Raw genomic sequence first — 25,996 nt, 5'->3', positions numbered from 1 at the left:
TGTGAGAGGCCTGATCACCAAAAGGAACTGTAAGAAATGTTAAGAAAGATTCACTCTCCAAGGTTTAAGATCAAACAGCTATGCTGCAAGGAAGACTCAGCCCAAAGTCACATGACAGGGAGTAGGTTTCTTTCACCTGTTTTCTGTTTTAGTCTTAACACACTTGAATGCCTCACAAAAGAAAAGCCCTGGTCCCTGTCCCATCAGAAAGCCTGCTCTTTTCTTTCTGTACACAGCCCTGCATTATCCTCACACCACTAGATGAAGAGATGCCTCTGAGAGGTCAACTTACACTGGCAGGGGGTGGGGAGCCATGAATCTCTATTCTTCTGTGTTCAAGCTCAAAGAGAAACTAAGAAGCTGTTGTACGCACCAGCTCAGCCATGCACTCTACTGGAGAGTAAGAAAGACCACGGCCTTTAATCTGCACTGAAAGGAGATGGCAGGGACCACAACAGGCAATATGCTCAAAGAACAATGCTGTTTGACTAACGTTCACTTGCAGACCAGGCCACGCACTTGGACACGCATTGAGCACTCCTGACCTTCCCCAGTAGCAATGCTAATCTTGCAGAAAGCAGGCTACTAATGTTGCCATGAAATCCATGTCTCCCACTTGCAGCTTTTACTAACTGCACACAGAGGTGTTTTCATCTAGTAACTGTACTAAGACTGGGTTTCAGCAGAGGTGCCTGAACCCAAATTTGAGCCACTGCAAGGCTGAAAATTTTCTGCATCTAGCAAAATGGAAAAGAAAATACTGAATAACAGAAGTTCTGTTTCTGTTTTCCTGAATTTTTATTTTTCATATAAAGCAAGATTGTAAGACTGAAGAAAACTATGTTTCTCTCTGAACTTCAACAACATTCACGATTCCAAGCCGATACACAAATTTCCTTGACCATATTTTAGAGTCCTGTAAAATGAAATCCCCAAGCCCACATAATTCTTTGTCTGCTGTGTTTTCCTTAGTAGAAAGATGGCACTTCCCATCTGCCCCAGAAACATGCCAGGACCTCAGCATCTACAAATATCCCAAGACAATGAATCACTGGATGTACACATAAAGAAAAAAAAAAGTTAGGAAACCTGATCTGGACTGCTGACCTCCAAAAAGTGGTGGGAACAGCTACAGCACATGATCATAATAACAGTGTGACCACAAAATGGCACAAACCATTCTAGCCACTAGGGACATCATAAAGCAGGACGTTTATCTCTGACCCGGCTGGGAGTGCTCAGCTATGCTTTTGGAGCCAGAGACTAGATGGGTCACTGAAACAAATATTTTCAAGAATGTTTCAGAAGTACAGATCTTACAATTATTTAGAAACTTCCTGGAAATGCCCAAGGCAATGATCATCTGTTATCATTCTTCTTAGACTGCTTTCAAGAATTATATAGATAAATTCACATAACATGCCCCAGAAGGGCAAACAGGACACCTGTAGGTGACTGGATTAGAGTTACTAGCCTGTTAAAAAGGCACGACATGAGGCTGCTGACTATGCTACCCATGAGCAAAAACCTAAAAACTTCTGCAAAAATTATCACTTAACTGTGAGGCACAAAGAACACCTCATCCCTCTCTATGTGCCTCCCATGGCAGAGTTCTTCACCTACCCTTTTAATAATCTAAGTATCCTCCAACAGCAGTATGTGAGCCAACAAAACCATGGAGAAGGGTTCAAAACTGCCAGTGCTCCCTCAAAGGATGCAAACACAAGCAAAGAAGAATTCCTGGCAGCCTGGAGAGCAGGAACATGCACGGCCCAAGTCAGTCCCACAGGCATCTGCAGTGAAGAGCTGATAGTTCAACGTGTGGCAGATCCAGCCAATGAACGCAGAGTACTGTCTAAAGTACTTTCATTGGATGGAAGCCAAACTGCAAAACAGACACCCTACTCCTCCTACAGGTCCAGATCACTTTAGCATTCATCAGCCCATGAGGTGGACAAATTGATCCTTTTGCCATCAGGTACCTGACGAAGCTAAAATGAGTTCCTGGAAGACACAGTTTTAGAACACAATGACTAGGAATGGAGACACAGAAAGTACGTGTGTGGTACCCCCACAGGCAAGAACCCTTACAGAGGAATTTTCTTCATCCTACTTCATGAAAGCTCCCTGAAAGGAGCTGAAATGAGTGAAACAGAAGCAAACCTGTGGAAAGAAAAGGATGCTTCTCCATATCTCCAAATTTCTACTTAGTTTAACCTTTTTGCAGAAGGACAAGGGACAGGTCATTCTCTGTGAGTGACAGGCAAAGTCCATTTTTCACACATATCACAAAATTACCCTGCTCTGCTCCCATATAGTAGTAAATGAGCAGAGAAAGATAACCCTAACCATGTCTTACTGTCAGAGCTTGGCAAGCCACATTGGAGACAGTCATACCACAGCAAGCACAGAGCGAGCCCTCAGCTTTGTGTAACCAAGTTATTACCAAACTTTGTTTGCAAAAGATCCTGTGCAGAACTGCAGGGGACTTCCTATATGAGCTGACACCGCCAGCAGCGGCAAAGATTCCCAGCTGAGCACCCTTGAAGAAACCTGTACTTGGTGCCCAAAAATCCAGGGGTAAATTTCATGACTTTGCCTACATACACACAGTCATATTTTTAAGTACATGTTGGTATGCAGAACATGGAGTCATTTTAACCCAGTTAGTAAAATCAGAGGAAAAAAAGCCAGACGAAATACTTAATACAATCCAATGCAAAAGAAGGCAAGCAGGTGATGTGATCAACTAAGTTACAGATTAGTTTCATTTAGATGCATGCTTTCTGTATACAGTGTTCAAGAGGGAGACATGGCTTTCAAGCACGAGCACCATGCACCCAGGTTAAGTGAGCTTGCACTTCACTTCTCTCAGAATCAGAGGAAGTCCTGTGCAGTTACACTTGATAATGCAAACAACATCTGGAAAACAGGGCTCCTTGATAAAGTAGATGGGATTCCCAATTTGCCACCCTAGTGAAAACAGTTTCTCAAACAGAAAACATGTAACGCTAAATCTAATAAAATCTTCTTGCTTCTAACAGTATTTCAAGTCAGGAAAAGCTCAGGTACCAGAACACAAATCATAGGACCAAGAGCATAGCGCTCTCACAAATTTAATGCTGCTGGGAGAAGGAAATGATGAAAACTGAAGGGGATGGGGGTGGCCCTAAAGGTAAGTCGGCTGAGGGAGCTGGCGGAAGTCATTGCTAGACCACTCTCCATCATCTTTGGTAAGTCGTGGGGAAGAGGAGAGGTGCCTGAGGGCTGGAGGAAAGCAAATATCACTCCAGTCTTCAAAAAGGGCAAGAAGGAGCACCCAATTAACTACAGAACAGTCAGCATCACCGCCATCCCTGGAAAAGTGATGGAACAACTTATCCTCAGTGCCGTATATAGGTATATCAAGGATAAGAGGGTCATTAGGAGCAGTCAACATGGCTTCACCAAGGGGAAGTCATATTTGACCAACCTGATAGCCTTTTATGAAGACACAACCAGGTGGATAGATGATGCTAGTGCAGTGGATGTGGTTCATCTTGATTTCAGTAAAGCATTTGACACTGTCTCCCACAGCATCCTCGCAGCTAAACTGAGGAAGTGTGGTCTGGATGATCGGGTAGTGAGGTAGATTATGAATTGGTTGAAGGAAAGTCAGAGAGTTCTGGTCAATGGGACAGAGTCTAGTTGGAGGCCTGTACTAGTAAAGTCTCTCAGGAATGAGTACTGGGACCAGTACTATTCAATATATCCGTCAATGATCTGGATGAGGGAATAGGGTGCACTGTCAGCAAGTTTGCTGATGACACAAAACTGGGAGGAGTGGCTGACACACCAGAAGGCTGTGCTGCCATTCAGAGAGACCTGGACAGGCCGGAGAAACTTAATGAAATACAATAAGGGCAAGTGTAGAGTCTTGCATCTGGGAAAGAACAACCTCATGTACCAGTACAGGTTGGGGACTGAGGTATTCGAGAATAGCATAGGGGAAAGGGACCTGGAGGTCCTGGTGGACAGCAGGATGACCATAAGCCAGCAATGTGCCCTCGTGGCCAAGAAAGCCAATAGCATCCTGGGGTGGATTAGAAGGGGTGTGGTCAGTAGGTCGAGAGAGGTTCTCCTCCCCCTCTACTCTGCCCTGGTGAGACTGCCTCTGGAATATTGTGTCCAGTTCTGGGCCCCTCAGTTCAAGAAGGACAGGGAACTGCTTGAAAGAGTCCAGCACAGCGCCACAAAGATGATTAAGGGGGTGGAACATCTCCCTTATGATGAAGGAGCTGAAACAGCTTGGTCTCTTTAGCTTGGAGAAGAGGAGACTGAGGGGTGACCTCATTAATGTTTATAAATACGTAAAGGGCGAGTGTCACGAGGATGCAGCCAGGCTCTTCTTGGTGATGTCCAATGACAGGACAAGGGGCAACAGGTGCAAGTTGGAGCATAGGAGGTTCCACATTAACATAAGGAAAAACTTGTTCACTGTGAGGGTGACAGAGCCCTGGAACAGGCTGCCTGGAGAGGTTGTGGAGTCTCCCTTCTCTGGAGACATTCAAAACCCACCTGTATGCATTCCTCTGTGATCTACTGTAGGTGGTCCTGCTCTGGCAGGGAGGAGTTGGAGTAGATGATCTTTCGAGGTCCCTTCCAACCCCTAGCATTCTGTGATTCTGTGAACTTAAAAGATTCCCCAAATTCACATTAACTGCAGGAGTATAAGGATGTTGCATTACAATACTTGCACATGCATGTAGGTCAAATCGCCTGCAAGCAGCCCTCCGTGCCCTCCAATCTTTTTGAGACTGCAGACTTCCACATGTACTCCTTCCCAAGATTACATGCAAGATGAAATATTAATGAAATATTATTCCATAAACATTGAACTTGAGGCTTTACTCCTCCGAGGCCAGGACAAGTGTTTGTCTTCAAAAAACATTATTTCCTTCAAATCTCTTTTTTAGTACAATATCTTAGTATATCATACTTCACCACTATCAAACCACAGGGGAAAACTTGGTGGGCAGGACTGTGGAACAGTGGCATTCTCTATGCCCAAGAAAATATTTTCACTAGACATGGACAGACTTAAAGAAAGTGCCTCAAAGCTGCATTCATTCAGGAAGAAACAAAAAATAACCTTCCATTGCTTTGCTAATTAACTCACCTATATGGAATTACTAGCATTCATTTTCCACATCTGTTTCTAACGGAATCATGTAAACATGAAATCCTTCTCAAAATAGTTAATGATGAAGGTCTTGCGCAACATGGGAAAAATTCCCTAATTCCACAGAAAAGAACCATATGAACTTACAGTTCCCGTGAGCCAAAATGAAGGGATTTTTCTTGTGAAAGACAAGAGACACTCTTACCTGCCAGGTTCTGTCAAAACCTAGGTCTCCTAAAAGTATGACCTGAGTATTTCTGGTCCCAGAGATTCCCATTTTTACTTTTGGACAAAGTCAAACCTCTTGATTGAAGTCAAGTCAAACCACAGATTGAAGGTAGAAAAAGGTTTTCCACTGATTATAAAGACAAATACATAGCAAAGATAACATATGGAAAAAGTTTACAACCCCATTTTTCTTAACCTGCAAAAACTGAGTTAAAATAAACATCTTCCATTCAGGCAGCCTCAGCCAGTGGGGCTCTATCTGCCCTGGCATTTACCAAGAGTTTTCAACTGTTGAAGCCCTAGGCTCATTAGGCACAGAGACCCTCATGTAGGTGACTATGCTAACAGCCAGCATTACGTTACCAGTAAGGGAAGGAAATACAGTGCTATGTCTGAGCTGCAGTATTCACAGCCACCTCTGCCTCTGGACCTGCTCCCATTCACACAGCTGCTTCCTTTCCAGGAAAAAAAAAAGGTGTTAGACTTAAAATCCCACGAGCTTAAAACGTACATTACAAGATGAAAGTTTTCCTACAGTAGCTGCCCAATAAAGCTAGCAATGGGTAAACCCCAGCACTGACAAGAAGCTGATGGTCAGCAGACTCTCAGTACTTGGGCAGAAATAGCACAAAGCTGTTTGTCCTGGCTGATTTTGACAGTTGCACTAATACCTGGGAACAGAAGTTTCTGCCTCTAATGCAGAAATGCAAAGCTTTCCTCATTTCATGTGTCAGAGATGTCAGGAGGAGTGCCCTTCATGTAAACCCTGGGGCTTTGGATGTAGGTCCTGCCTCTACACAACATTATCTATTCCCTACAGCGGTTGTTGTTCTAGTAAACCCTGCTATTAGCATTCTGCAGACTCAAAGAGGCTACTACAGAAAACAGCCTCAAAGCTGCTGGGTAGTATCTGCCATTCTCAGATTACAGAGGTACAGGCACACCTTCAGGGACTCAGCCTTTCCTCCCACCCAAAGACGCTAAAATGATGCTACATTCCAGAGACAGAAGAAGCAGGCAGGCAATCAGCAGGCCCTTTGTGCCCAGGGAGAAGTCAGGTGGCCCCACAAGACTCATTTAATCTGTGTTATCATTGTTATCTTCCTGCCCCCCCGCCCATTTTTGTCCTCTTCCAGGATCTGCCAAGATTCAGCTTCTGGTGTATTTTTCATTAACTTCCTCATTACACATTTCATATCTTTTATATAAGGCATAGATAAATTTACATTCCCTGTGCACATCCACATCTCCAGTCCCAAGTGTGCTGATGGCAGGTTCAAAGTTTCCCTGCTGGGTTCTGAGTTCCCAATGAATTTCAAGGTCAAATTGATATCCCATTTACCTGGGCTACTTTCACATTCCCATGGCAGATTCTTGTTTGATTTTGTTTTACAGGTATAAACACCTATACAAGATGGACAGAGTCATCCTTGGCTTAGCACTGTTGATTATTTTTACAAACCTGGTGACAGTTCCTTTCTCCAATCTTTTATTTTCCAGATACAATAAACCTTATTCCTCTTGCATAATTTCCCATCCAAAAAATGCCAGATGGAACAGCAAATTTCAAGAAGTAACAGGAAACAGCTCTACGTGGAAACACCACCACTTAACACAGCATTCAGGACAGAGACTCAGCACAATTTCGGTTTCCCCTGGATTTTTTCTTTTTATGACATAAGGGGCAAGGGAAAAGGCATCAGACATGCCTGTGGATCCAATGCACTTGGCACCTAAGAATGACACATAACAGCCCAGTCCCCCACATCCCAAGGACTGACCCAGAGGAGTTGGAGGAAACCATTTGATGGACTGTAGCACTCTGGGGCAACCATAGGTGGTAGCATGTTCTCTCTTTTCTTTGTCTAGGTAGCTAAGACAATAGGTTACCCATCTTCAGCTCAGACAAGGTCAATCATGCTTCTTACGATGATAGCCAAATCCATCTTCTATGTGTTTTTGGATCACGTGTCAACCATGCAAGAGTTAATTTTAGTTTAGCGAGTATCTGTTTACTCATCTGCTGGGAGGAAGATCTGGGGGTCATAGCTGGATTGCTAATTCAGATATTGGTTCATCAGTTTGCTCACAACAATTCTTCTTCCTGGGAAAAGTTGCAGGGGGAAGGGGAGTAAACACTGGGGAAAAAACAGCCAGTCCCTGGAGATTTGAATCCATACAATCTGAGTAATGCTAAACAAATACATTCATTATTTCCTTTAGTGATTATAAGAAATGATAGCTGAACAAGTTTTCACCATCATCCTTCTCTCCTTAGTGTTAATGGTGGCTTGCCACCATCCACTATACTTTAAAGCCTCAGAATGACTCTTTTTTCAGTAGCAGCAAAGAAAAAAGATCTCTGAGAGAAAAAGGAATTTGCCAGTGTTTACAAGATTAAGAGGACAACTTCTGAAGTTGTCACATCAGTCAGCATCTCTCAGTGAAGCCAGTCATTTCATCCAGAGGGATACAAGGCATCTTAGATCCCTCTGTACTTCTCATTCATGAGCTGGCACTTCTGGAGTTTCTTAGCTGTTCAAAGAGGCAGGAGAGACTAGAGGGAATTTAAACCTGGCTCCTAGAAACTCTGGCTTCATCTGAGGCTTTCCCTGTCTTAATAAAGTCAAGATCTCATGCCACTAAGTATGCTTCCTCCTGTGTAAAACGAAAACCCAAACCACACTTCCTTTTTTTTTTTTTTTTTTTTCCCCTCCCTTATTCTTTAGCCCTTCAACAGAAACTGTAAGTAAGCTAAAGCAAACAAGCCATGCTCATCCTGGAATAAAAGTGACCATGCACAAGGCACAAGGAAAGCCCATCTACAGTTGAATCTGGTGAGAAACATCAAGGGAAACAAGGAATGCTTTTACTGATACATCAGCAGTAAAATGTAGACTAGATAAATGTTATCCCAGGGCTGAAGAGGGCAGGAGACCCGATGACAAAGAATACAGAAAAGGCCAAGGTAGTCAGTGATATTATCACTTTCTTTACTAGTAAAATCAACCTTCAGGAATCTCAGATTTCTATGACTAGAGGGAAAGTCCAGGGTTCATCCTGAGTGGTGAAGGACCAGGTTAAGGAACATTCAAACAGTCCAGACATGTACAAGTTCTGACAGGACACTCCCAGAGGAACTGTGCAAGCTTGCCAATGTCACTGTGAGGCCACTCTTTGTTATCTTTAAAAGGTCCTGGCATTGGGAAAGGTCCCTGAGGACTGGAAGAAAGCAAGTATCACTTCTGTCTTCAAGGAGGGCACTAAGAAGGATCTGGGGAACTACAAACTAGTCAGCCACACCCCTAATTCCTGGGGAAGATGATGGAGCAAATTATCCTGTAAAGCATTTTCAAATGTTTTAGGGCTAAGCAGATTATTGAGAGTGGTCAGCATGGATTTATGATGAGGGAATCTTGGCTCATGAAGTTTAAGCAAATCAAGTCCTGCACTGGGGCATGACTGGCTCCAGGCACTATGACAGGCTAGGCACCAACTGTCTGAAGAGCAGCTTGGCAGAAAAGAATGTAGCATCCTGGTGGTCATGAAACTGACCTTGAGACAGCAACATGCCCTTGTGGCAAAGGCAGCCAATGGCCTCATGGGCTGCATTAGGAGGACTGTTGCCAGCAGATTGAGGGAGGCAACATATATCTAGGTCCAGTGTCTAGCTCTGGGCTTCCCAGTTCAAAACAGATGTGGACATACTGGAGAGAAACCAGCAAAGGGCCACAAATATAATTAACAATTAGAGCATCTGTCATACCAGGAGAACCTGAGAGAGCTGGGACTGTTCAGCCTGGAGAAGTCTCAGGGGGGTATAATCGATGTATAAATACCTGACAGGATGCTGTAAAATAGATGGAGAAGAACTTTTCTCAGTGGTGACCCATTAAAGGACAAGAGGCAACGATCACAAATTGATATACAGGAAATCCCACTTAACATAAGAAAAAACTTCTTTACTGTGAGAGTGGTTAACCACTAGAACAGGTTACCCAAAGAGGTTCTGGAGTCTCCATCCTTGCAGATACTCAGTACCCGACCAGGCTTCTCTTAGAAAAACTGCTCTATATGATCCTGTTCTGAGGAAGGAGGTGGACCAGATAATCTCCAGAGGTGCCTGTCAGCCTCAACTATCCCATGATTCTGTGAAAGTTTAGCCAGAAGGCAGCAACCTTGCAAGACCTGTACGAGTGGTAAAACTCTTCACAGCACAGTAGGATAATGCAGGCCTCTCTGTGTCAACATGCACCTCTTAGACAAACCAGAAATTTACAGTGTTATCTACCTGGATGTCTATGGAATCACACGTGCTATCACTTACTTTGGCTTAGCGTTCAGACTCTGAATGCTCCACTTACAGCTCAGAGAAATGAAAAATGCATATAGAAAGAAGATTGCTTGTGAAAGATTATAGCTGGTTTTGCTTCACAAGTTCTTCCATTGGCAACAGGAAGTAGGTCTGGCTTGTAACTCCACTGCTGCCATACAAAAAGGCCTGTCCACAATTAAGATAAAATCCTTACTGAACCTAGTGGAAAGCCACTGGCATTACCATCTCTCTCTTCTCAAACTTTCCTCTAATTCTCTCAAACAGACTTATTTGGGCTTGAAACTTTCCATGTTTGCACTGTGGCCAGAAACAAAGCTTTTTGGATAATTTAATCAAAACCTGTTATTTTTTAGCTCTCCACTTTTGTACAAGCTTAAATTACTTCCAAACAAAAATAGTTCCATAAATGAGCTCTGACTGTGCAATGTTTTCAACAGACTATAGGGGGAATTTGTCTGATCTGTTAAAATGAAGTAAAAGCATAAAATATGCTTGATCTAATGATTAAATATATTACAATCCGAAGTACCACATATAATTCCATGTAAGAAATCAACATCTATAGCCATGCAGCTGTATTAAGACCTCAAAAGATAGGAGCTTTTTTTGCACAATGTTTTACATATCTCTAAACCACATCAATCCACTTGGAATATAACATAAATCATCAGTTTTTTCTGATTTTCCCCCATTTAAAATAAAAATACAAAGAGTAGTTTAAATAACATGAGGGGGTATTTGTAATACCACAGTCACCCAGAAACCATGACCTTGTTTGGATATAATTTATGATAAAAGTGGTTTTTCAGTAGTGTTTGGTTAACGAAAACCAATTAACTTTCCTTACAAAAAGCCTACCCCTTTTAAAAATAAAAAACACAAGGTGAAAAATATCTGGAATGAAACAACTAAAAGTCTTCTCCCCCTTCTAACCTGGAGACCCTTCAATATCCTACTACCATTTTAACACAACCTTGTCCTACAGTTTATCAGCCACTGCTGGAAGATACTTTTTTCACTGCTGGTCAGAAGAGGGAAAACCACAATGCAGTGACGATTCAGTCTCATTCCTATAGCCTTTCTTTTTCTCTTGTTCTTCTACAGCTCATGCTAACCTGGCTTGTGCAAGCACTTTCCTGGAACCCTTTTCCAGTAATTAAGAATAGTACAATGCTCAAGCGACGCTTAAAACTGAACACAAGACATTTGTTCATCTTCACTGCTTGCTGGCATAAAAATAAATCTTCCATATAATTATTTATCACATACAGCAATCTGGATAAGCAAAAGGCTAAATTAGCTTGCTGAAAAACAATAAAAGCCTGCATTCATACTTGTAACGTGCACTTAGAAAACCTCGGAACTGCGTAGAAATGGCTCTATTTTCTGCATTATATCCTGTGATGCTACTTCTCATTTAGACAATGTGAAACAAACAAAAAAAAAATGCCCATGCAGCCAAACAAGTGGATAATGAGGAACTGTGCTGCTAAAGTTGGAGGCCAGCACTGTCCTTTGAGTGTAGCTATTTGGAAGAGCAGATGAGAACAGAGGCCAGACTGGTATCAAAGCCAGAGTGTAATCAGAGACAATTTCAAAGTTGATCTTGAGCGCCAAGAGAATACAGGGAGCCTGTCTGGATTCAAAAGTATAATAGAAAAGCATGAGAAGAGCATGCCTGGTGCTTGGAGATCAAGCCATGAGCATGTAAGCCGCAGATCAAGGGTGTCCATATAGGCTCAAGGCTCCAGGCAGTGCTGCAGTGTAGCAGTGTTAGGTGAATCCTAACTCTGCTCTACTGAAAAAGGCAATCAGGGGACAAAGAAAGGAGCAACTCGGAAAAGGAAAATAAGAGAAAGGAGGAAAGCAAGAATTCAGAAAGCCTGAAAAGGTTTTCATGACTGTCATGAAGGTTGAGAACAAGAGAGATTGCGATGGACAGGGATCTGTCCTGCTCCTGTAGTGCTTCTGGGCTCTGGGGCAGAGCTGTGCACACTAATGACAATGAAGACAGTCTAAAGAGCAAGAAGAGAAGAAAATTGATGGTAGGGGAGACAAATGACACAAAAGCATCTTGAAGACATGTGATTTGTCCAACACAGTTGCTGGGATGCAGGGTTTGTGTGCAAGGAGGGGAAAAAGGCTCTCTTCTCTCAAAGAATCCTGGGACAGGGCAGACTTAGAGTGACACTTGCATCCACACGCGTCCATTTGCATGGGCTGCTCATCGCTTAGTTGTGACCCTGTTACCAGAGCCCCAATATCTGTCACTAGCCCTCCTGACAGAAAACTAGCTACCTGCAACTGACAGAACTGGCACTCAGGGCTGAAATATGCCAGCCACGAACATCAGTCCAGCAGGGACAAGTGCAATCAGAACATCAGCAGTAGAGTATATCAAAGCCCTGGTCTTACAGACAGATGTGACCAAAAGTTACACCTGCATCTGCTTCGCTGTCCTTTGTGACAGGCAGTTGCACAGAGTAGTGATAATGCAGGAAGACAGCACACATTAAAATCTTCATGCATGCCTGAACAGACATTATCCTCCGCCTTTCATTACCTCCTTGCCTTCACACACAGGACCCTTGTAAGTTTGTAATCACAACTCCCTGCTGCAAGTCAGGAGATTCTCACACACTTCTGATAGCAATGGTTTTAGGGTGTTTAAGTTAAATATTTTCCTTGCCTTGTCTAGACCTTACATTCTCACTAAAGCAGTAGCCACTGAGATTGGAAAACATCACAAGGATCCTGACACCAGTTTCAGTTCTCTCCCTTCCCAAGGCCCACATGGTTCACAGCAGAGGGGATGCAATACTTCTCCAGGAATTAGCACCTGTTTTTTCAAACATCAATCTTCACTTCTTCCCTTCTCATGAGCTAGAACAAAGGACAGAAGTCACAGCAAACCAATCTTGTTTACACCCTCCACCCAGCCCTAGTTTGAAGTGTGGGTGTTAACCTCACTTGGGAGTTGGACGTGCTGCTGGATAAGCCTATAGGTTCCTGCTAGCTGCTAAGAGGCAGAAAATGGAGTATATTTTCCCCAGCTGGGCCCAATGCTGTGCTCCAAAACAGTGGCACAATTTCCTTGTAGTTGTGGAAGCGCAGTGAAAGAGGTAAGGAGCTGCTGCAGGAAGAGAAAGGTGAAAGTGTGCTTTGCCTCTCCCATTGCATTTATTGAGCCCCTTAGGTTCACACAATTTGGCATGTTCTTTTGGATGTGTTCTTGAATGGCTTATTCAAGCAGTGGTGCAACCTCTGACTTGCTACCTTTCATCTCAGCTCCCTATTTCTCCTACCTCTCTGCCTTGGTCGGCCAGACCAGAAACACATATGTCTAAGAGCTGTTCCTTTTGTGTATGCATTGTAGTTGGTTCAGTATCTTTGGCTATGCACGTAACAAAGAAGTCTATAATTAATAAATATTGCAATCAATGCATACACCATAAGCTCTTTGCTGACTGAAGAAAAACAGTCTCCTACACTGTAGAAGTCTTCCTATTAGGGTACGACTACCAGGGCAAAGCTGTGTTCTGTGACCACCATGGTAAAAGTATTGACTCTTCTTTAAACTGAGGCAAGTATTTGTAAAAAGCTTCTAATGGACATGGGAAGAATATGTTCAGGTTGAAAGGCACCTTAATCACATACCAGCACCAAATGCAAAGAAGAAACTCTTGTCTGGGTACTCCTCCAGCAGGTCCTTGACCCTCCTGCCCATTCGCTCATTTCGCTTGTAGATGAGCTCCTGACGGAAGTAGCTGTCTATCTCTTGGGCAGTAATGCGTTCATGGGCCAGAAGTGTAGCATTAATGAAATTTGGGACCTAAGGTAGGAAAAAAAAAAGTCTTCATGAAAGGGGCATTTATTGCAAAGGCAGTCATCATGTACAGGTATTTTGTTCCATCACTGAATGGGGCACTTGCCTTGTCCGTCAAGGCACATCCAATAGGACAAAACCCAAAGAAAGCTAAAAAATTACTCAGCACATTTCTAATAATGCATAGTGCTTCATTTCTCTCAACATATAATTTCATAATCCAGCCAGCTGAATTTTTTTTTTGATGCAAAGTCAACAAATACTTTCAGTTTGCCACACTGTAGATCCCAAATCTTGATTGCTTGGCTGAAGAAAGTAAATATTTGCCCTTGGCTATATTTATCTACATACCTCTTCCTTAAATTGCCATAGGTATGACATACCTATAATGATAATTACACTCTTCTAAAAGAGTTCAACTGGTATCAGAGCCCTCAGGCTGTCAAGAATAATCGTGCAATTTGAACTAGTTAACAAAAACATACCCAAACTTTCCAAAAGAAAGAGGACCAGATTTTGTCATAAAGAAAGTATTACTATCTCCAGTTCTGCTGTCCTGAAGGTATCTTTAAAATACTGGCTTCCCTTCCTGGGGCCCCCAGAACAGCTATGGCTGCACATTACCCTGACCTCTTGCTAGTGAAGAGAAATGTGGGTCTGGAGTTGCAGCCATCCTGGCTCCTTGACAAGTAGCTTTGGGCACTGCAGTGACAGACACTGCTAAGGAAAGGGCCTGCAAGCAGTGGTTTCGAGGGAGCAGACCCACTAAGCCAGGTGCTTTCCCTTGCAAGGCTGTGGCAGCTGAAGCGGCCCTGGAGCCACTCAGAGACTATTACCAACTGTTTCCAGGTGGTTCTTAGCCCACAGTGGGTCATCTACTGGGCAAGGATGGGATCAAATACAATTTACAGAGAAGTTCTGCTTAAAAACGTAAGCTGATTGTGTTGTAGACTATTACTGCTTAGCTCCGCTGTAAGGGAGAGTGCTCTGTGGTGGAGCTCCTTATCTAAGTAGAGGCCAGTTCCTCACTTGGAGTCACTCATGTATCGGCAACAGCTGTTCCCTCCAAGGACCTCAAGGCAATGCCAGATGTCTGCAGTCTGTAACACCTCTGCAGTATAGTGATGCTGCATCTGTACGCTCTTAGAGTGCTGGCCTCCTTTGTGAAGCCCTTTGAAATCCATGAATGAAGTGCACTATGTAAGAGCTAAGCAGTGTTAACCACCAGGTTGCCTGCACCTGCAGGCTGAAGGGTGTGCAGGACAGGCAGGTACCAATACGCACACAAAGCTCAGTGCAGGAGAAGCAAGGGTTAGTACAACAGTATTTGGAAATACTCTGCAGCACTGCACTGTGTATATCAAAAGGCCACAGGAAAATGGTTATTCAGCAGGGAAGGTCCAGGTACCAACATCCACTTGTTCATTACTGTGAGGCTAGAGCCTATATTTTCACTGATGTGCACAAATGCCAGGCAGTACATCACGGACAAGAATAGAAGGCCTGATATCTCAGTCTGTGGTTACCTAATCTTAACAGTCCAAATGGACCAAATTGGTCCTGGCTGGGCGTTTTCTCATGGTTTAAAGATCTGAGCATTGCATTCCACTGTGATCCTTAGGAAACCGCCACCATAAACCAAGTCTGTGAGGCCTCAGGTTTTCTTTTCCTTAACATTCAGTCTAAACCTATCTTTTCTTTGTTTCACTCCATTTCTCTTCTTTGCACCTTGCCCACAGTACACAATGATACTGACAGGGGGCATTAAAAAGCTTGCAACTTGCCCAGCCTAACACAAGCATCCAAGTCATAATGGCATTTCTCTGTCGCTATTTGCACAAAAGAGCCTGCTGCTGCTCTCTGTTGGCCTTAAGTTCACTCATACCGAAGCTAGCGTAATTCCACAGGATCCTTCAGAAAATAAAGGATTAACTCACAGAGCTTTGATGCTAAAGCAAACATGGCACTCATCCAAAAGGGAAAGCCAGGTATGCCTTTGCTGTATGTGTGCAGCAAGACAGGAGTAAGGTGGTGCAGACATCTGTGACAGGAGGCGCAGGAAAGCAGACACAGCAGGGAGCCAGCAATGTGCCCTTGGCCCTTAGCTGCAAAGGGCCTGCCTGAGGAGAGACGAGCATGAGTGAGACGGGAGTCAGTGCTACGGGGACATGAGCGTAGTACATGGGCTGCAGTGTCAAGACTCACTTGAGAAGTGTCATGGTTGAAGATGATGGAGCTGAGGTCCCCACAGTTGTAATGCTTGATAAGGTCTTCTGTTGTATAGGGGATCTGGAAACTGCCTGCTCGGAGGCTCTCCTGCTGCAAGAGAGTCTGATTCAAAGCAAAGACCACCTGAGGGAGGGGGAGAGGGAGGAAAAGACAGAGTTCCTGGTGAGTTCTCATCTTGGCCTTTGAGAAGGTCACAGACATACAGCCACCTGCCAGGGGCTCTCTGAAGCTGCTCCTGCTCCAAGGGCACCAGTCCATGTGTCACCAACCCGCGCCTCCTCCAGGTCTGCAGATACTCACACCTCAGGTCCCACAGGCCAGGGGACTGATTCACTACACCTAACTCCAGGAGGTTTTACCCATGATGTAAATAATACAGAAGAAACAAAGGGGCAGACTGAAATAGGGGTAATCTTGCTCCCCTAGATGACAGTTTGTCTGACCACCATAGAGCCCTAGGGCCTGGTGGGCTCCTATCCTCATGGCTTCTCAGCCACTTACCTAAATTAAGCATGGCTTCTCCTTGTTTGCCCTTTCTTCCTCATCCGCAAGGAACATTAACGCTACTGTTTCCTGCTTCGTGTCTCCTTCTCCCACACACTCCATTTATTTCAGGCAGAAATGGCTCTCTGGAGCAGGCCAAGGAAGGATGGCGGCTGCCAGGGGATACAGGCAGCTACCCTCCCCACAGACAAAGTCTGAGGGCAGCGGTCCCACAGCGGCCCAGCACTTTCCCCTGGCTGACTGCCTCCAGAGGCACAGGGGCTGCTGCTGCCTGTGCTCCCTCCTCCTCCTTGGTGTTCACCTGGGAATGCAAACAATCCCATTCCCTTCACCTGGAGCTGAACCAGTGTGGCTGCCACAGCTCCTACCCCCAGGGAGCCCCTCTCTTGACCAGAAAGGGAGAAGACCAGCAGAGGTCTCCTCCAGGTGTTGCTGCTTCCTCACCTCCAGCACAGCATGGCTATCCCAGGGTGGTAGCCTCAGGGCCTGATCCAGAGAGAGATGCCACTCCAGCTGCCTCCCACCTGAGGTAATGCACACCCCATGGGGATCACTGACACTTAAAAGGCACAAGAAAGCAGTTTGGAGCAACACTTGACAGGAGCCTCGGGAGCCAAACAGACACCTCTGTACATGCAGCAGGCAGCCACCAAAACCCAGAAAGGCCAAGTAAGCCAAGGAAGGACTTGGGGCAGAAACTCTCCAGGCTGAGCATGGGACGCCAGTGGGCACATTGGTGGGGCGCAGAGCTGGCTACTTGCCTGCACAGACATCAGCTCTCAGTCAGCATGTGGCAAGTAAAACACTGCCATCTCTCCTGAACACAGCGCTTACTCAAGCTACCGCTGGTTTGCACAACGAGACTAGACAACTGTAACAAGCCTTCCTAATACAATTTTGTTTTTTTTATTTCTAAAAGAAATAAGCTGAGAGATATTGCTGAAGGGTTGAAACACATTTCAAAAGTTATTCTGGAGGGTTATTTTCCAACCTTTGGTGACTCTCTGCAGCCTGATGAGGGCTCTGTGTAATTAACTCTTCCTGGATTTTTGCCTCGAACACAATCAAAAGCACTTTGGAACTGGAGGCATTCACCAACACCATGAAACTCACACATGAGTAAGCATACTGTTAATGTACTGAGATTATGTGAACCAAATCTTGGGATTACTGGATAGGGCAGATGTGGGAACGAATAGGTACAATTTGCCCTCCCTCAGCAAAACAATCCATCTCCTACAGAAAGGTGCAGGTCCCACCAGACTTGAAATCACACTGTCCCCACTACAGCTACAGCTGCCCGTCTGGATGGGGATATTTAACCAAATATGAAAGCACATAATTTAGCATTACTTCTGGAAGGGCGTTCATGAATAGCAACATTTACTCCCATATCACGTTTTTAAAAATAGCAAAAATTCACTTTGTTGGTACAAACTGCACGTGATTAAAAGAAGACCTGCAGGTAGGTAAGTTACATCAAAATAATCAGTGGCCATCTTGCAAAGGACCTCTGTTTAATTTGGAAGTAAATTAAACAAAAACAAATTGAAACCACTTTATGTCTGAACAAAAGTTTGCATGCAGGTTAGGGTTTATTGCACTCCGAAGCCATTGTTTTCCATTTGTTAGGCTTCACTGCCCACACAGAGAAACCCTACTGGATGTTAATGACCACATGATACTCACTGAGAGGCAAGCCAAATCCATGCTGAAAATACGGGATTTCTACAGCCAGCACTGCTAAGTCATGCTGGGAAAATCTCATATATACAATCGATCCAGCCAAAAGCACTTCCACAGGAATGGCTTACTTTCTAAGTTATTTGACCACCATAGCAGCATCCATTTGGTCGATTTACCATTAAAGCAATATGGCCCTTTCTAGACTCTGCAGCCTCTGAAAAAAATGGCCAGACAGTCGCTGTCCACAGAGCAAGAATAAGACCTGTGACGGTCTCCTCAGCTAGTCAGGTAGCTCTGCCTCAATGTAGAGTAAACACATCAAAGAGGCTTTGCAATCTTTACCATTTGATTTTCATCTGAACACAAACCAGTGGAGGGTAACTGGCTTCTGTGAAGAAAACACCAGCCTGCTGTGCGAGACATGAGAGCAAAGCAAATCTTCCTCTCTCCACTGTACTCCTACAGCCTGCACTCCTGCTGTCACTTGCTCTGCATGTTACCCTCTCCTCCCTTGCAGTATGCTTCAGGTGAAACAGACTCATTCTCTCCTCCAAACAGACCTGGCCTGTACCATAGCAACCAGGTCAAGCCACAGAAGCATCTTCCTTCCCTGTACGCATCCACTAGCCATAAGAAACTAGCACACAGTAAACTGCAAACAGCTAAATAAATCTGTCTCAAGAGCACAGTTTAAAATTGCAATGATGGCCTACAGTAACGGAGGATTACTGCACATGTTTACACAGAAACAGGCAACTCACCCCCTTCCCCTTCACATCTCTAGCCTTACTTCTGGCATGACACAAAGCTGTTCTGGTGAGGCAGCTTTGGCAGCTCTCTGGTCTTTGCTACCAGTACCTCTTTCTGGTATGCAGGTGGGAGAGTTGGTACGGGTTATGTGAAGAAATATCAGGATGGCAGCAGCCAAAGGGCTTGCCTGCCCAGCTGGGGAACCATGAAAGACCTTTCACAAAGAGGTGGCTATGTTTCACCTCAAAGAACAAAGTATCCAAGCTCACTGACCAAGACTCCTATACCCATTCTAACCACCGTTGCCTGGGAACAGAGCATCCAGTAGGCTGCCATGGACCCCACAGCCCAGTCAGTGGGTTTGCATGACACTGCATGGGCTGTTTTTCTTTAGCATCGAGGACTGCAGAGGGCTGCTCCCTGCCAGCTCAGACTTTCCCATGAGCAACATCTTTCTCCATTTGGATCTAGACCTGTGCGCAGCATCTGAGAGAGCAGTCACACAAGAACCACCTGCAGCCCACCTAGAGAGGGGACTTTCACCTTGGCATTGTGACGGACAGAGGTGAACTCATCTCCTTTGATGACAGGAGCAGCTCAAGTACCTCTGCACCATTCTCAACCACAGCTCAAGCACTGACAGGAAGAAAACTCAAGATACAACAAATGGGCAGAAATCAAAAAAACCCATCAATGTCCTTAACAATTAGCCTTCCCCAATGAGTTACGGTAACTCATGTCACCAGGCTTTGCATAGCTGGAGGGCAGGAGATGCTATTGCCAAAAATACTCTCCACGTCAGCTGGTCCGAACAAAAGTGGTGACATTTGCTGGAGAAGGATCATGGCATACCAACTGAACAACTACACAGGACTATGATTCGGCATCAGTGTATGTGTAGAGGCTCTTAAAGGAATGTGACAGCTTCTCTCTGTTTCTGTATCGCTCCTGCCTTCATGGGGGAGTTGTAACTTCCCAGCAGAAAGACAAAGGTTTTGGGGGTAAAGAGTGAGGAGCTGTTTGCAGTACCAGGTGTTGCTTAAAGCTGTGTCCTGGTGAGAAGATTATCTTCAGTAAATAGTAACGGATAAATAGTTAGTATCTCAAGAGAAGGAAGATTCCTTAACCTACTACTCTTAAAGGATTTAATTTGCTGAGGTGGGTCTTGCTCAGAGGTTGGTAACTCTTATCTATCATTATTTCTGATGAAAACACTAAACTAGGTGCAAAGTGATACTAAGACCATAACCATCAAACTGCAGATCTGATCCCAGTCTTGTTTACCAGATGTGAGAAGCTGAAGCAAGTTTACAAAGCACAAGAAGCAGGGACCAGATCAGCAGTTGATCTGGAACTGCTATATTTGTTTCATACAAATACTGCTTGCCTTCCTAGCTCCCCATTCAATCCTCTTTTCATTTCTAAGTCCAGAGCTAAGAAGACAACAGAAAAGAAGGAAAGTTGAAGAGAAATATCCAATTTTGCTTATAAATCAAAATCAAGAATTTGTGCTGAGCTGAGCTTTTTTCAACAGGTGGTACAGAAAGTATGCATCTTCTTCCAGGTATCTCTTGCATTGCACTGTTTTACTAATTCCAAAATCTTTCTTGTGATTTCCACAGAAATCACCCCACATTCATCCTCCTTGCAAAACTATTCTTCCTTACTTCACACCTCCCCCCACAGCAACTGTACCCTACTCGGCTCCATTAAGTGTATTCATAGTAGCATCAAAGTATCTCCTGAAAAGATGTATTCGGAGAACAAAAGTAACAAGTTTATTAGAAAGAGATCTTTTTCCTTCCACCTCCCATTTTCACTGTGAACTCTCTGTCTTCCCCCAACCTCCTCCCTTTTTGTACTGTGGAAAAAATCGATTAAGCTCTCCGGTATACATATTGCTGCAAGTCTCATTCTCCTCCTGGAGATTTCTTCAGCTGCCAGGAGACACTTGTCCCCTTTGCCAGCATTGTTGGAGTGGCCTGCTAGGATAAGGGGGTGGAGAAAAGGGGGTTAGAGCCCAGCAGATGCCTTTTTTGTCAAAGACAAGAGACCCCCTGCCATCCTCTTCACTTTTCAGCACTTTGATCCACATTGGATCAAAGTGCTATTCTGCATGTGAAAGGAACCTTGCATTATGCGCCTCAAATTAGCCTATCGCCATCCCGCTAGCCTCCAAGTCTTCTCAACAAAAGCGCTCACATCTGTTCCATCATTTGCCTCATCTTCTGTTTTTTTTTTCCTCTCCGCTCTCAGTTTTTGAGGGCCATTCAGCCCCTTGAATTATAGTCTCAGGGAGCATCTTCCTTGCTCTGGGATCGCTCAGCCGGACAATTTGCTTTCAATTTTCTTAAGGAATAGTAGGCTGCTTTTGGGCCCTTCTCAGCAACTAACTGCATCCATTACATCTTCCATTCAGCCTCTTCAGCCAATTCTTTCCCTCTTCCTCCTCCTTCTCAAAAGTGTGTTTCTCTGCTTGCTCTTCACCTGGAGGAGACCATTGCTTCTTCGAGCCCCAGAACATTACTGCCCCAAATCCAAACGAGTCTCAAATCAAAGGCATTGTGACTATGAAAGTCAATAATCTTTCTTTGTCATGGTAATGGTCCAGCAGGCCAAGTGCTGAGAAGAAAGCGGGATTCCTCACTCCAGTGTGACACAGCTCCTTAGATGCCTGGTGCCCATGCCTCAGCTGCCTTTGAGGCAGAAAGTTGGGACTGTCATTCTCAGAGCCTGGAAACCTGAATCCACCTGCCATGAGGAACCCTGTAAACACGAACCTGCACACACAGGCAGAAGTCTGATTTTGGCAGGGGCTGAGGATACCAATAGGAGATTTAACCCACCATATGCAGCTTTCAGAGGAGCCTAAGTCACTTTCAGGGCTGTTGCATCAGATGAGATGCTCCCTGTGGCCCCTGTAACAAGCTTTTGTAAAGAAGAAAGAAAAAGGAAGCAATTTCTCAAACTTGGACTACTTTTGTGAGAATGATTGGATTCAGTGATTAGAAGAGACAAGTTATCCGAAGGACTCACCCAGAGGACAAAAGACAAACAGTACAGCGCTAAAACAAAAGGAAATGGAAACTATTTTAGGTTACTTATGAGTTACAAATTTCCCACAGACTTTCTTTTATTTATGGCTCTTGTTCTCAAAAGCCAGCACGGCAAGTAGAAGGAGCACCTCTTCTCGAGCACAATCATCCAAGAACTTAGACGACAGTCTGTTTGCCTCAAACTGGACACACAGATGCTGACAGAGATAATGGCAGTGAAGAATTTGATCTTTGGTCTGCTGACAACAAACTCACTCTGGCACATCTGGTGCCAAATTCTTGCAGTGTGTCTTTCCAGAACTGAACAAAAAGACACTCTGAAGTTTTTGGTTGTTATCTGAGATTTGTATTACACACAAGCTAACGCTTCTCCAACTAGGAGCTATAAAAACAAGGGACTTCTAATAATTTATCAGGGACTTTTGAAGCAGAGAATTAATTTATCATCCTCCTCTTGATGCAGGAGGATGACAGATAATGCTGAATCAGCGAACATCGCTTACAGCACTGCTGGAAGAAGTGCAACTCATTTACTGGTATCAGACAGCATTAATATGTAGCCTTTCGTCTGAGCGTTTTACACTGATTTACAGGCTTTTACATTTCCACTGACAGCAGGAGAAATAAACATCCCGCTATATGCTGAATGTGGAATAAGACGAGCAGTGTAAAGATTGTTCACATTTCACAGGTCAGCTTGCAGTTGGACACCTCCATGACCTTGCTGGGACTTGCTCCCATCTTTCTAAAGGGCTAATAGTGTGGCTATGAATCTGCTGCCACACCTCATCCCTGAGAGCTCTCCATCTAAGTGCTCACTGGGGTCCCTCCTCATGCTGCAAGAATGCTTCAAGCTTTCATGAAGTTGCACCTTGTGCAGAAAATCTTTGCTCTGTGCTGGAAACGAAATGGTGATGCATGTTTGCATGTTACTAGAGAACTTCTGGTTTTTTAATTCCATCTTGGTTAAGAATTTTGTAAAGATTAGCAAAGTTTATTTTTAAAGCCTTCACAATGCAAACCTTCATCAGACATGGTTTTACTTCTTCAAACAGAACTAGGGACTAGTCCTTTGTGTAATTTTCAGGTTTCTACAGTTTCGAACCAAAGCTCAAAGCAAAAAAAATGGACTTCCAACACATTACACTTAGAATTCCTGCCTGTCTCCTACCCAGCATTTCTTCAGTTAGCAATGTTCAGCTTGTTTTGGATTAGCATTTGCCACATAGCTCCTAAACTCAGTTCAACATGAAACTTGGGAACAATTAACCAAATGGAAAAGAATTACTAGCAATCCAGATTTCTCTTAGAGCATGCTCACTTTCCAACTTACAGCAGCGTCTGCTATGCTAGTAGTTAGGATTTCTTTCTTTTGCATAATTATTTATTTTACATGACACTTAACACAGCTATCTCAAGATTGTATTAAAAGAGAAACAGAGTTGCCAAGAGAAAAATCTGAAACTAGGCTTCCTTGGGCTGAGACTGTCTGTAGTTTTAAAATTCAATACCTGCAATTAATGTTTTGTTTGTTTGTTTTCTTTCTTAAAAAAATTAAATCATCTACTAAAATACGAGTTGCTTTAATCCTCTTCCTTCTTTTCTACTGGATGCTCTTAAATTTAGTGGAAGCAAAACTAAAATATTGAGGTTAAAGCAAACTTTCTTTTTATCTTTTAAACACCTTTACAGGAAAAATCCCTTAGAAAGGAAACAATTTGGCTTTTTAAACTGTAGAAATGATGAAAAAATGTAGAAATAATGAAGACGTCATTGTGTCTGCCATTGTAAGGAGTAAGCTAGTCACACAGTCAAAGCCCAACCTATCTCCACAGTCTCAAGGACAACATTTAGCAGTATATTTCATCTTCCTAAAACAGTCACTGAAACTAAACAAATTTGGTATCGACAACCCGGGATTTGGCCTCCAGTTTTCTTTCACTCAACCACATATACTCTTTGGAGTGCTGCTAGATGAAAGAAAAAGTCTTACAGGTCCCCTCTTGCCTGCATTGATTGTTTTTTCACTTGTCCTCTAACACTGGCCGTGCATAACTTAGGACTAAACTTGATAGCAGTTTGGAAGATTGCTAGAAGTAGCAATGCAGAATACTGAAGTTTGAAATAATTCTCACCAGTTCTTGTGCACTTTTTTTTTGGTGGAATGGAATAATTCAGAGGAGAAACTTTTCATTGGCTTGAGTGCTTCCCCATCTTCCAAAAAAATTATGTCCATTACTTGCATAATTTACATAAGCATGAGCAAATCAAGACTATAAAGTTAATAAACAATTTAGCGTTGCAATGTGATGAACAAGCTCAGACAATTGTCGTATGCCTTCTGGTAACCATGCAACAAGATACTTTGGATTTTCTTGAAGTTCTGTCAGCTGGGAAAGCATGTTCCAAACAAGACACTTAGCATTGATAAAACATTTTTCCACTCAACAGAACAATTAGGCCAGGACTCTGGCTGCTGTTCCAAACAGAACAACAATTTCGAACCAGTGTTTACGTCAAAAGCAACTTAGTGCATCTTTAAGAGAAGCTTCTGGCTTCCAAATGGAGCACAGCAGAGCAAGATGACCTTTTCAAGGTACAGGGGTGAAAGGGAGAGTTTATATTAGTGTTAGACTTGCCAAGAAAAGCCTCAAACAAGAACTGCTGAAATCATCCCATTTCAGGCAGATCAGAGGCTGGAAGTTTTGAAACACAGCCTAAAGCTGCGCTCGTCATAGTAACTGTGAGCTCAGACGCATAGAAAAATCAGTGTATCCCAAGGCAGGGTGGGAATTTAGAAGCTACCAGCTGTGCTGTGCAAATCCCCAAGAGGATGTTCCTGGAATGAGCCAGCTGGTTCCACTGCATGACAGCATCTCGCCTTGCCTCCCTGTCTGTCCATATTAGGGCATGACCAGTGGTCCCACTTTAGCCAACGTACCAAGCTGCCTTTGTGGAAAACCATAAAATACTCTGATCTTCAGATCCATGAAAACCAAGCTGCTGCCAATGCAATCAGGGAACTGCTAGCATTTGACATTTCTGAAAGATAGGCTGTTTATTGTAAAAAGTATCTGGGTTTTCTGTTTTGGTTTTCTCTTTAAGTTTTGCTCTTGAAAGGGATTGCTGCATGCCAACAAGGACCCCCCAGGAATTTTAAGTGACTCTCCAAGTTAAACTGATTCACAAGAAATCTCACAGATCAGATAAGCTACTGCTCTCAAAGTATGGAAGATTTTAACGTGTGGACTTCTGTGACAGTTCCAATGCATCCAAATCATAGAATCACAGAATCATAGAATGAAACGCATACAAAGAGCCATAAAATGCCAAGTGCCAGTTTAGGGAAGTGATCCTGCCTCAGTACTCCACACTGGTGAGGCTGCACCTCAAATACAGTGTGCAGTTTTGGGTCCCTCATTACAAGAAAGACACTGAGGTGCTGGAGCGTGTATAGAGAAGGACAATGAAGCTGGTGAAGGGGCTACAGAACAGGTCTTATGAGGAGAGGCGAAGGGAACCGGGGTTGCTTAGTCTGGAGAAGAGGAGGCTGAGGGGAGACCTTATCGCTCTCTACAACTACCTGAAAGTAGGTTGTAGTGAGCTGGGTGTCGGTCTCTTCTCCCAAGTAACTAGTGATACAACAAGAGGAAATGGCCTTAAGCTGCGCCAGGGGAAGTTTAGATTGGACATTAGGGAAAATTTCTTTACTGAACGAGTAGTCAAATATTGGAACAGGCTGCCCAGGGGACTGATGGAGTCACCATCCCTGGAGACGTTCAAAAAACATGTTGATGTGGCACTTGTAGACATGGTTTAGTGGGCATGGTGGTATTAGGTCAACGGTTGGACTTGATGATCTTAGAGGTCTATTCCAACCTAACGATTCTATGATTCAATGCATCCAAACGCATATGAAAGGGTTCTTATTTCTCCTGCTGACTTGGGTTACAGTGTAAAATGTGCCAAAAGGAAAAAAAAAAAAAAAAATTCTATTATCATCATCAGGAGCTGTTGAGACCAGGTGGGGCGGTGCTCCCTGCCTCCCCCCTCTGGACTATCTCCTGTTACTGGGCACAACAATGCCTTATCGCCTGACCCATCGATAACTCGCTCCTGGACTATCTCCTGTCAATGGCCCATCAAGGAACTGCCTCACGACTCCCCATCCCATTGTGAGATGCTCCGCCCGGGGGGAAGGAGCCAAGCAGTCCATGCCA

General features: G+C 43.9%; 1 protein-coding gene across 1 annotated transcript in view; it reads right to left on the bottom strand.

Moving 5' to 3' along the window:
* Positions 1-25,996, bottom strand: part of TRABD2A (TraB domain containing 2A) — an 87,235-nt gene that overhangs the window by 12,890 nt on the left and 48,349 nt on the right. Inside the window, exons 3-4 of the mRNA XM_086480001.1 lie at positions 15,757-15,903; positions 13,383-13,557 (exon numbers count right to left, since the gene is read on the bottom strand). Of these exons, the coding sequence (XP_086336127.1) occupies positions 13,383-13,557; positions 15,757-15,903 (322 nt within the window). The remainder of the gene's footprint in view (positions 1-13,382; positions 13,558-15,756; positions 15,904-25,996) is intronic.

This window comes from Leptosomus discolor, chromosome Z (assembly GCF_034619465.1).
Source record: "Leptosomus discolor isolate bLepDis1 chromosome Z, bLepDis1.hap2, whole genome shotgun sequence".
NCBI lineage: Eukaryota > Metazoa > Chordata > Aves > Leptosomiformes > Leptosomidae > Leptosomus > Leptosomus discolor.
The sequence above is the reverse complement of the archived record's forward strand: the minus strand, read 5'-3'. Positions and strand labels throughout refer to the sequence as shown.